This window comes from Pristis pectinata, chromosome 20 (genome assembly GCF_009764475.1).
Source record: "Pristis pectinata isolate sPriPec2 chromosome 20, sPriPec2.1.pri, whole genome shotgun sequence".
Lineage (NCBI taxonomy): Eukaryota > Metazoa > Chordata > Chondrichthyes > Rhinopristiformes > Pristidae > Pristis > Pristis pectinata.
This window is the reverse complement of record NC_067424.1, coordinates 9,335,005-9,348,063: the sequence shown is the minus strand read 5'-3', so window position 1 is coordinate 9,348,063 and position 13,059 is coordinate 9,335,005. Positions and strand designations below refer to the sequence as shown.

Sequence of the window (13,059 nt, the reverse complement as noted above, 5' to 3'; positions counted from 1 at the left end):
AATTCCAGCTCCTGTCTGTAAGGAGTTTGTATGTTCTCCCCGTGTCTGCGTGGGCTTCCTCCGGGTGCTCCGGTTTCCTCCCACATTCCAAAGACGTACGGGTTAGGAAGTTGTGGGCATGCTGTGTTGGCGCCAGAAGCATGGCGACACTTGCGGGCTGCCCCCAGAACACTCTACGCAAAAGATGCATTTCACTGTGTGTTTCGATGTACATGTGACTAATAAAGATATCTATCTATCTATCTATCTATCTATCTATCTATCTATCTATCTATCTATCTATCTATCTATCTATCTATCTATCTATCTATCTATCTATCTATCTATCTATCTATCTATCTACCTACCTATCTATCTACATGGGAAAGGGAGCAAAAGTAGGAGGACCAGAGGTGGATCAGAAGTGGCGGGGGGGCACACAGGAGGTAAGGGTGACCTGAAACTGGAAAATCCACTGGGTTGTAGACTACCCATACAGAATATGAGGTGTTTTACTTCTCGTTTGCATTGGGCTCCCAGCAGTTTGCTTTTTGCTCCAGATTCCAGCATTTTATAGTGCCTTCTGTTTCCATCCAAACAAAAGCAATAAAAAGATATTAAGGCATCTTGCATACAACAAGAAGTTCGCCATCCTAATGCACCCTCTTGGTGACTTCCTTCCATCTGCCTCCGTGTCCACTACTGCTACCTGCCCAGAGACTGCAGAAGGGAATGGGAGAGTCTGGGACCTTTCAGCAGAGGAGACTGCGTGTGACCTTGGAGGATCACCTCAAGTAATTCAGGGCTTAGAAAGACCTGAATTTGTATAGTGCCTTCGACCTGCCTTTCAGAATAGCACAAAGCACCGCACAATGAAATAGTATAGTGTCTGTTGTCATGCACAGAGCAAGATGCTACAAGCAACAGCCTGATAATTGTTGCCTTATGCTGCCACCACTAGTTCCTACTTTAAATAACGTACCTCTTGTCACTTTCTGTGGATTCTTGGTTAGTCGTGATATGTTTATTTCAGAGTTACTTATTTGCCTGCATGTGTGTTTCTGCCCCCCGACAACAACCTCTGACCCAGAAATGGTTAGTTCCTACAATTGCTGTACTACCATGAGATGACACTAGATGGTGTGCATCTCCTACTGAAATGACCTGTTAATCTGGATGAGGGACAAGTATTGACAGGGGCGTCCAGGGTAACTACACAGCTCTTCTTCAAAACAGCCCCAAGGGGCTTTTTACATCCACACGAGAGGGGAGACAGGGTCTCAGTTGCAAAGAATACGAAAGTTGCATCTCTGACAATGCAGTGTTTCCCTGGAGGCTCAGTTCTTAAGGAGTGGGTCTTGAACCCAAAACCAACAGACTCGGAGGTGAGAGAGCTACAGGCTGAGCCACAACAGACCCACAAGGCTTGGGTTTAATCCAGCTATGCTGAGAAGCAGTGGCAAGGCTACTGTGGCTGTGGCAGAAATGGTCTTCCTGAGAGGGGAGAGCGAGTTTGTGCTCCATGGATCCATGGCTCCATTGCCCTGGTGTGTGGGGACCCTACTGGTCTAGTACTTTGGTGGACGGCAGAATACTGCACTGGTGTGAGATCCTGCAACCCTCCCTATACGTAGATATACGGTGGAGAGCATTTTGACTGGTTGCATCACAGCCTGGTATGGAGGCTCCAATGCCCAGGATCGCAAGATGCTGCAGAGGGTTGTCGACTCAGCCAGCTCCATCATAGGTACAACCCTCCCTGCCACCGAGGACACCTTCAAGAGGTGGTGCCGATGGTAGTATTGAGAAGAGGGCATGTCCCGGGTGATGAGGGTCCTTGGTGATGGATGCCAGCTTTTGCATCCATCACTAAGGACCCTCACCACCCGGGACATGCCCTCTTCTCGTTACTACCATTGGGAAGGAGGTACAAGAGCCTGAAGAACCACACTCAATGATTCAGGAACAGCTTCTTCCCCTCCACCATCAGATTCCTGAACAGCCCATGAATCCATGAACACTACCTCATTATTCCTTTTTTTGCATTATTTATTTATTTTCGTAATTTATGGTAATTTTATGTCTTTGCACTGTACAGCTGTTGCAAAACAACAAAAAATCTGATTTTGCTTCTGATTCTGATTCTGAGATATCCACAGTCATTTTCGCAACAGTTTTACCAATCCTAATCTCTCATTAACGATAGTTTTCTCATACTGCTTCTTACAAGTCACCTTAAATCTGTCCTCTTTAGCTGCAAACCCTTTAGCCAATGGAAAATGTTTCTCTTTCTTTACAATTGCTGTGGCAACAGTACCTCATTGTAACCTTAACTCAGTTTTGCTGCTCCACAGTCGCCGCTGGCCATTTCAGGCAATCTCCTTTGGTTCCAGCTTTCAGTAACAGTCAGAGTTTTAACATGTCCTTTTGAATGATTTTTCTCTCTCTAATTACCCTCACTAATCTAGTAACCAGATGGCGCCATTGAGATCACTTGAGTAACTCTAGTCTCACCCTATCAGAGATATTCCCTTTATCCTCTCTACCACTCCTCCACCTTCTCTGCAACTTAAAACTAACTTGTTTTCTTACTTCTTTCCCACTTCTGATGAAGTCAACATTAACCCTGTTTCTCTTTCCACAGATGCTGCCTGACCTGCTGAGTATTTCCATCATCTTCTGTGCTCGTTTCCCTTTATTTACTTGGTTGGAACCTTTACTACTATCAAATCTCTGTTTCGTCTTCTCTGTTTTCAATGGATCAGCTACAGTTCACTCAATCCATTAAACTGTAATCCCTATGATATGATCAATCAGTCTCTTCCGAAGGGAATTGGATAGGCACTACAGGAAAAATACTTTGCAGAGATATGGATATAGAACAGGAGAAATGGATTGCTTGAGGAACTTCCTTAGACTTGATGGGTTGATTGTCCTCCATCCATGCCTCATCAGTTCTATGAATCCCTAACTCTATGCCAATAAATTCCCTCCATATCCTTTTCAAAGCCTTCCTGTCCTTCCTCGTGAGGTGGCTCACCATGTTCCACCATTGACATTTTGTTTTCTTTTCCCCCTTATCAGATCCTCTTCATTTCCGGCCTTCCCTTCATGACTGGGCTGCAGAACACCTTCAGATTCTTCTACCAGAGGCAGAAGCTGAAAGGTTCGAGTTTCTTTCTAGCTGGGATCCTCCTGGTACTGCTCCGGTGGCCTGGAGTCGGCATGCTTTGTGAAAGCTATGGACTTTACCTGCTCTTCAAGTAAGCTTCACTTCCATTAAAATGCTTGGGTTGTCCAGACTTCTTAATGTCCCACTGTCATAATGATGCCCCTCCCCTTCCCCTGCTCCTATCTGACTTGTCCAGGGAACACAAGAAAGAGAGAGCTCATGAACTCCTAATGGCTGGAAGTTGTTGGATAATTCTAGTCATTAACCTTGCAGTTCTTCTGTCCCTTAATCTATTATTTCTTTCTCTCTCTTCATTTCTCTTTCTGCATCTAATCCAACTTATATTTATTCTAGTACCTTTCCCTTCCCTCTATCTCTTTTTAAAATCCCATTGGTTAAGGAGATGGATTAATATCTAAGTTCTCCATTGCAACATTCCAACTAAATCTGGACCAATATTTTTACTTCTCACACAAGTCTTATTCAGGTAGATATTTGTGGAGGTGAATGTTTCCTAAACTACAGCCAGCTTCTCTGGCACATGGCTTTTTCATGAAGTTGCTTCATTCGTTAACCTTTAACCCACAATAGCCATTAAGTCAGGGAGATTTTAATAACTTTGCCGATACACCTCCATAGTCTGACAAGCAACCAATTGAAACTATGAAGTTTCATTCAAATAAGTGCTACTCATTAGAAAATTTTAAAATTTAAAATATTTATCTTTTTATCTAGGCTTTAATATTTTTTCCCTTTCCATAATCTAATTTTACTTTCTTTTTAATTTTTCTTTCTTTATTTAATCTCTTCACACATTTATACTGTTATCTTGTCTGCCTTCCTTTATTTCTGTCTCTTTTAAGAGGCATTTAGACAGACACATGAACATGCAGTGAAGGGAGGGATACAGACCATGTGTAGGCAGATGGGATTAGTTGGACTGGTGTCATGGTTGGCGCAGACATTGTGGGATGAAGAACCTGTTCCTATGGTGTACTGTTCAATGTTCTATGTTGTAAATCCTGTTGGCTAAGTCATAGAGTATTGCAGGACAGAAACAGGCCCTTTGGCCCATCCAGTCCATGCCGACCTGACCTTCTGCCTAGTTCCATCTACCTGCACCCAGACCATATCCCTCCAAACCCCTCCCACCCATGTACCTATCCAAACTTCTCTTAAATGTTACAGTGCTAAGGAAGTGGATTAATATCTAACAGCCACATTCTAACAGACTGAACCAATGTTCTGCTGATAATATTAGGCCTTATTTATATATATGTATAGGAGTTGGAGTGAATGATTTAGGTAAATTACAGCAGTCTTCTTAACCAAGTGGCCTTTTTAGCCTCTTGTTGGGTTGAGGTAGTGGTGAGATGGTTGGGATGAAGACAAGGATGTTCACATCAAGGACAGAATTATGACCAAGGAGTTCTTCAGAGCGGTCTTCTCGGCAGGTATTGACCACCTCTCCAACCTAACCACGACAGTGAACACACTTCTTTGTTCGTAGAGCACTTTGGAAAGTTATAAAATAAACAAGAAAGGAACGATGGAAATGCAAGACCTCTTTTTCTTTCTTCTATGACCACCTGGTTTCTGGCTACTTTAATTGTGGTCAGAATATTCACAGAGAAATGAGAGCAATAAATTCCACACGTAGGTTTAACACCTCATACTAACTGCCTGTGCGTAAGTAGATAAGTTTGATAGTGCAATGTACTGTATATGTTGTGGACCTGTTGAGCTAGAACCTTGAATAATAATCCATTTAGTACTTTGGTTCAAACTTCAGCTATGGCACACTGTGAATTTTAATCAGGTTCAAACGGAATGAGGATATCAATAACCGCAATCAATAGGAGTAACTGATGTTCTTGTGTGGTCTAAAACCCCACCTGGTTTACCAATAGCCTTCAACAAAAGGAATTAGCTGGGATGGCTTATATGTGACTCCAAACTCATAACAATATAGAGTCATAGAGTCATAGAGCAATACAGCACGGATACAGGTCCTTCGGCCCAACCAGTCCATGCCGACCACAGTGCCCGCCCAGCTAGTCCCAATTTCCTGCATTCGGTCCATATCTCTCCAAGCCCCATCCCCTCCATGTACCTAGCCAAGTGCTTCTTAAATGACACTATTGTACAGGCCTCAACCACTTCCTCCGGCAGCTCGTTCCATGTACTCATCACCCTCCGTGTGGAAAAGTTATCTCTCAGGTCCCTTTTAAATCTTTCCCCTCTCACCCTAAACCTACGCCCCCTAGCTTTGGACTCCTTTACCCTGGGGAAAAGACTGCCACCATCCACCTTATCTATGCCTCTCATAACTTGAAACACTTCTATAAGGTCACCCCTCATTTTCCTACGTTCCAGGGAGTAAAGATCTAGTCTGTCCAACCTCTCCCTTTCACTCAGGCCCTCTAGCCCTGGCAACATCCTTGTAAATCTTTTCTGCACTCTTTCCAGTTTAACCATGTCTTTCCTACAACAGGGTGACCAAAACTCTACACAGTACTCCAAGTGCAGCCTCACTAATGACTTATATGGTTGGCTTCTGATATTATTTAGGTTAATTGAGGATGTATAATGACGTGATGCCCAGTACTGAGAACGGGAAGGGAACAGCTCTGTTTAAAGACAGACACGTGACCAAAATGTCTTAAAATTAATTCAATGTTCAACTGTATTTCCAGGAGTACTCTGCCACTTGTGTCAGAATTCATCGCCAGCATTCCAGTTCTTGGAATAATCTTTACATTACCTGGACTCAGCACAGTAAGGCACTTAGATCTTCCCTCTCACTTTTATTTCTGAAAAGCCTGTGTTGTTGTTTAAGAAAACTGAACTGCAGTAGCCATATACACAGTGTGGCTACAAGAGCAGGACAGAGGCTGGGAATCCTGCAGAGAGTAACTCACCTCTTCACTCCCCAGAGCCTGTCCACCATCTACATGGCTCAGGTCAGGAGTGTGAGGGAATACTCTCCACTTGCCCTGATGAGTGCAGCTTCAACAACACTCAAGAAGCTTGACACCATACAGGACATATCAGCCTGCTTGATGGGCACCCATCCACAACCATTCACTCACTCCACCATCCACGCACAATAGCAGCAGTTTGTACCATCTACAGGATGCACTGCAGCAACTGACCAAGACTCCTTAGACAGCACCTTCCAAACCCACCACCTCTACCAGCTAGAAGGGCAAGGGCAGCAAAGCACGGGGAACACCACCACTTGAAAGTTGCCCTCCAAGCCACAGATCATCCTGACTGAGAAATATGTCACCGTTCCTTCACTGTCACTAGGCAAAATCCTGGAACCCCCTCCCTAACAGCACTGTGGGTGTACCCATACCCTAAGGACTGCAGCAGTTCAAGAAGGCAGCTCACCACCATCTTCTCAACGGCAACTAGGGATGGGCAATTAAATGCTGGGTCAGCCTGCAAAGCCCACATCCCTTGAATGAATATAAAATAAAGGAAGATTTTGAATTTGCTTTGAATGAGATGTTTCCATGGTTTCTTTTGTATTTATTTTTGGTACCGGGGTAGTGGCAGCAAAACCCACGTTTATTCCATGTCCCTACTTGCCCTTGAGGAGATGACAGTGAACTGCCTTTTGAACCACTGCAGTTTTTCTGGTGAAGGTACTCTCACAGTGCTGCTGGGTGGCGCATTCCAGGATTTAGATCCAGTGACAATGAAGGAACAGTGATATATTTCCCAGTCAGGATAATGTAAGATAAGATAAGATAAGATATAAGATTAGTCACATGTACATCGAAACACACAGTGAAATGCATCTTTCGCATAGAGTGTTCTGGGGGCAGCCCGCAAGTGTCACCATGCTTTGGATCCAACATAGCATACCCACAACTTCCTAACCTGTACGTCTTTGGAATGTGGGAGGAAACCGGAGCACCCGGAGGAAACCCACTCAGACATGGGGAGAACGTACAAACTCCTTACAGACAGTGGCGGGAATTGAACCTGGGTCGCTGGCGCTGTAATAGCGTTACGCTTACTGCTATACTACTGCTACAACTTGGAGGGGAACCTGCAAGTGTTGGTGGTCCCAATCACCTGCTGGCTTCCTCTTTCTTGGTGGCAGATGATGAGGGTTTGAGAGGTGCTGTCTGAGAGCGAATTATTTCATTGATGGGACACACTATAGCCACTGTGGACGTACAATGGGTGGCATCCAAGATGATGCCAGAATGTGGTGACTACTTGCAAGCAGATCCCAGCTGATTCCCTCATTACATTTATTGTAATTGTTCTACACTTTTAAATCTCAGTTCTAAATCTGCCAGAATCACTAAGAATATTCTGTTTTAGAGAGTATGCATTATGAGGAGAGACTAAGGGAGCTAGGGCTTTGGAGAGAAGGAGGATGAAAAGAGACATGATAGAGGTGTACAAAATATTAAGAGGAATAGATAGAGTGGACAGCCAGCTCTTCTTTCCCAGGCCACCAATGCTCAATACAAGAGGGCATGGCTTTAAAGTAATGGGTGGGAAGTTCAAGGGAGATATAGAGGAAGGTTGTTTACCCAGAGAGTGGTTAGGGCATGGAATGCGCTGCCTGGGGTGGTGGTGGAGGCAGGTACATTGGTCAAATTCAGGAGATTACTAGATAAGCATATGGAGGAATTTAAAATAGAGGGATATGTGGGGGGAAGGGGTTAGATAGTATGTTTAAAGGTCAGCACAACATTGTGGGCTGAAGGGCCTGTATTGTGCTGTACTGTTCTATGTTTCTATGTATATTCTCTTTATTCTCCTTACACTATATTCTGTATTCTGTGTTATGTTTTCTCTTTACTACCTCAATGTACTTCTGTGTGGAATGATCTGTCTGGATGGCAGGCAAAACAAAAAGTCTTACACTGCATCTCGGTACATGTGACGATACTAAACCAATGCTACCAATAAATATTTAGTGTGGTTGATGGGATGTCAATCAAGTGGGCTGCTTTGTCCTGGGTAGGTGATAGGATGTTCTACACATCAACATTGACTTCCAATCTCTTCACTATTTCATCTTTTTCAAGATGTTGCATGCACTGAGCAATTTTAGTAAATCCCATGTGAGGGGGTGTCCAGAATTAGCAGTCGGTGCTGGTGACTGCATTTGCTTGTGAAATACTCTCCCCAACAATCTAGCAATCACTTCCCATTTTCCAACTTCAGCTGGTGCCCAGAAGAGGTGATTTCTTCAAGATGGCTAAGCAGTCAATTGCAATAAAGAATTTTCAAAGATGGTAAATAATGAGGAAACAATTTTTAATTCCCTTTTTAAAAACTTTTTAAACTTTATACAGCCTGCTAAATAAAAACTAGAATACACATTTTTTAAAAAAGAAATCAGCTCTTTTTTTCTTTTTGAAAATCTCTTCTGAAATATTCATGTTAGGAAATTACAACCTATAATAATAAACTTTTAGGGCCAGAGGGAGTTTGCTGAAATTCAAGACAGTTAGTTTCTCTTGATTGCTCTGCAGAGAATTGCAAATAGCACAGTCTGTGTAGGTGTACCAACTTTAGGATTTCCTGATTGATATAACGTGCGTGAGGATCCTGAAGTTACTCTGAGCCCCACAAAGTAATGGCCTCAGTAACTTCGCTGTCATATCTCTCATTAAATCTGTGCAAATAAATATATGGCTGTTACATGAAATGATACTTTCCTGTCTGCAAGTTCTTGTAGTTAAAGCTTCCTAAATGTTCAATATGTTTAATCTTTGTCTCTCTGTCTTATCACTGCTGAAGTAATTGTTCCCATATTGTCAATTCATATTTGCAATGAATACAAAAACAAAGAAGTGATGCTAAAACTCAATAAAAAATTAGTTAGACCACAGCTAGCGTACTGTTTACAGTATGATCACCTTATAACTGGAAGAACCTGACAGCACAAGAAAGAGAAAGAGAAAGGGAGAGAGAGAGAGAGAGAGAGAGAGAGAGAGAGAGAGAGAGAGAGGAAGACAGAGAGAGTGAGAGAGAGAGACAAAGAGAGTGAGAGAGGGAGACAGAGAGAGAGAGAGAGGGAAACATGGGGATGCTTCCAGACTGTGGAATAGTCATGAAGAAAGACTGTCTTGATTGGGTTTGTCATCTTTGCAACAAAGGAGACTGAGAGGAGGTTTAATTGAGATGTATAAGATTATGAAAGGTGTAGACAGGGTAAACATCTATTTCCTTTACTCACTAATAAGAAGGCATAGAGTTAATCGCTACAAGGTTTAGAGAGGAGTTGAAAAAAATAAAATCCATTATTAGCTATCATGGACACAATGGGCAAGACGTCCTCCCATTCTGTAAAATTTCCATTATCCTATAATCATTGTTAATTTAATCAAAGGATGGACACTGGTTCTAGTTTTACTCTGAATTCACAATCAGACCATCAAATAATCTCTTCATTGTCTATTAAATTTTGGGGCGTCTGTCTGAGCATTTGATGTTATTCTTCAATGCATTTTAATTAAAAGTTCTTGAAAATTCAGGGAAATGTCCAAAATGATTGAGTAAGGATTGAGAGTCCTCGAACTTTTAGAGTTAAAATATGTTTGTAGTAGTCCTATTAAATAAACATGTCCTTTTCACTGGATGATATTCTGCAGCTTTCTTTCCAGAAATATTAACCTTTTGTCTTACTGTACTGTACTATCAGTATTAATATTAAAATTACACCCACACAGAGATTTCAGGATATTGAGAAAGGTGACAGGCAATTATTCTAAAATACAGCATCAACAGTTAAATAAAATATAACAAATAAATCCTGACTCCTGACGTCAGGAATCAATCGACAGAGATCTGATTGCAGCAGGGGGTTAACACACTGCCTTTTCATCTCCAGAAACTCATACCACATTGCACAAATTGGATGAATGTGCTTCTTCTCTCTGACAGGTCCACCTGTCCCCCTCCCTGCCCCACCATTGTCACCACCCCAACACCAGATGAGAAAATCATTGAAGCTTATGGCATAGACATTCAGCGCATCATATCTGCTGGCCAAAACGCTTTCCTGGCCATCAAGAACACAAGACAATAGGAGCAGGAGTAGGGCACCAGGACCCTCAAGCCTGCCCCACCATTCAGTATGAACATGGATGATCAATACTGGCCTCAGATCTCTTCCTGTGCCAGTTCCCCGTAGCCCTCAATTGCCTCATCTTTCAAGTATTTCTCTGTCTCCACCTTAAATATATTTAACGATAGGACCTCCACCACCCTTGGGAACAGAGAATTTCAGAGATTCACCACCTTCCGAGAGAAGAATTTTCTACCCACCTCAGTTTTAAATGACCAGCCCCTTATTTTGTGGTTGTATCTTGTTCATGACTCTCGCACTAATGAAAACATCTCAACATCTACCTTGTTCAAGCATGTAAGATCCTAAGGATCTTACATGTTTGAATAAGGTCGCTCATTCTTCTAGAGTCCAAGGAATACAGACCCAATCTGTCCAGCCTCTCTTGATAGGACAGCCCTCTCATCCCAAGAATGAGCCTGGTGAATCTCCTTTCCACTGCCTCCAAGGCAGCTATATCCTTTTATAGATAAGGGTGTCAAAGCTGTGCACAGTGTTTGAGGTGTGGCCTCACTGACACCATGAAGAACTATAACAAAACCTCCCTATTCTTAAATTTCAACCCCTTCGCAATAAAGACCAACCTCGTGAGCTGGTTGTTGGACCTGCCTGCTAACATGTTGTAGTTCATGCACTAGAGCACCTAGATCCTTTAGAACACTCATTTGCAGTCTTTCTTGATTTAGATAATAATCTGCCTTTTGATACCTCTTACTGAAGTGCATGACCTCACACTTCCCCACGTTAAACTCCATTTGCCAGGCTTTTGCCCCAATCTATTTCCTCATCGCAACATACTTTTCCGTCCATTTTTATGTTATCAACAAACTTGGAAACCTTACATTTCGTTCCGTCTTGTGGGTCATCAATGTAAATAGTAAACAGCTGAGGGCCAAGGCCATTCCCTGGGGTACTCAGGTAGGTTTCCTCCAGGTGCCCTGGTTTCCTCCACCCATGACAAGCAGGTTGGTAGGTTAGATGTCCAGTGTAATGAGTAGTGGAATCTGGGAATGTTGGGGGAATAAAATGGGGTAGTATAGGATTAGTGTTAATGGGTGTGGACTCAATGGGCCAAAAGGCCAGTTTCTGTGTTGTATGTCTTTATAACTCTAAGATTATGACTGGACAGATAGTCACTCCTATTTAGAAGAATAAGAGACAATCTTATTGAAATATATAAAATTCTTATGGAGCTTGACAGGATGGACGTGGTGACGATGTTTCCTCTGGGTGAAGTATCGAGACTCATGGGTCACAGTCAAAAAATAAAAAGTCATCTATGTAGGAATAAGATGGGAAGAAATTTCTCCACAGAGCAGGCTGTGAATCTAGGATTCTCCAGCCAAATGTGGAGACGCAGAAGCTGAGTATGTTCTGGAGAGGGACCAATAGAATTTTAGATATGAAGCAAGTCAAGTGATGGGTTGGTGCAGGAAAGTGGCCCTGAGGTAAAAGAACAGCCATTATCTAATTGAAGGGCAGAGCGAGAATGAAGGGCTGAGTGGCCTACTCCTGCTTCTATTTTTTTTTGTTCTTATAGCAACTTTCTTGGCTGCAGAATGCCCTTAAACATCCTCCAACCAAGTGTTGTCATTGAGGAAGTGGAGCTGTCAGTTTATGCACGGCAAGGTCTACACCAATGAGATAAATGACTGATGTTAGTTGTGGGAATGTGGGGAAATATCAGACAGGCATAGTTCCTTCTTCTTTCCTGAATTAGTAGTCTTTTACGTCCAACTCTGAGTGAGAGCTTTCCTCTCTGAACAAGACCCTGCTTCACATTCGCCAACATGTGGTCTGAGCTGACGTAACATGAAGGGGGCGCTGCACTGTTACGGTTGCCATGACTTGAGTGGACTGAGACCAGTGTTGTGTTTAATGGAAGGAGACTGTCCATCAAAAGCGATGAAAATGATTTTTCTTTCCCACTGAATATTCCAATTTCTCTCAATTTCCTCAATACCAGAGAGTCCAAGTAACTTGGTGTGTGATCCAACAAGCTTGCTTTAGGAAATGGTTTATAATAATCTTATAGTCATAAAATGATAGTGGACTTTTGGTGCATTGATTCCACAACAATCATCAAACACCCATTTACACTAATCCTACACCAGTCCCGTTTTATACTCCCTACAATCCCAGATTATACTACTTATCACATCTGAGAGACATTACAGTGAGCAATTAACCTACAAATCTCCTTGTCGTGGGTGGAGGAAATCAGAGCATCCAGAAGAAACCCACATGGTCACAGAGAAAGTGAGCAAACTCCGCATAGATTGAACCTGAGTTCCTGGAGCTGGGAGGCAGCAGCTCTACTCGTTACGCCATTGTGCCACCCCAGTCTCCTTCCACAAGACCTTTGCTGTGTGCTTTATTATTTTTATAATCTCAGAACCTCCTTTGTTGAAGGTGTGGTAAACCATTGCAGCTTTGCTATCCACAAACCACTTTGCAGCCATCAAAAAGCTTAAAAAACAGTGTCAATAACATCTATGTTTACTTCTATAAGTATGCATAGACTGTGTTAGATAAATGTAGGGAACTTTGCCTGAACCTACATTGCTGTACGCTATCAGACCGCTTAGGGAGGAAAAGCAAATTAGTAATTACATAGCACCTTTCACTGTCATCGTAACCAATGAATTTCTGTTCTAGTGTGCTCATTCTCGTGAGAAAATGAAGCAGCCAATATGCACCTGTCCTGGTCCCACTAAGAGCAAGATGATAAATGACAGAAGGATGAAGTTTTCATCTCCTTTACAAAAGGATTGATGGTGTCACTAACATAGACAGGGTC

At 42.6% G+C, this 13,059-nt stretch overlaps 1 protein-coding gene across 1 annotated transcript in view; it reads left to right on the top strand.

Moving 5' to 3' along the window:
• LOC127581030 (vesicle transport protein GOT1B-like) overlaps positions 1-13,059 on the top strand; it is a 35,985-nt gene that overhangs the window by 10,165 nt on the left and 12,761 nt on the right. Inside the window, exons 3-4 of the mRNA XM_052035086.1 lie at positions 3,064-3,242; positions 5,848-5,929. Coding sequence (XP_051891046.1) covers positions 3,064-3,242; positions 5,848-5,929 — 261 coding nt within the window. The remainder of the gene's footprint in view (positions 1-3,063; positions 3,243-5,847; positions 5,930-13,059) is intronic.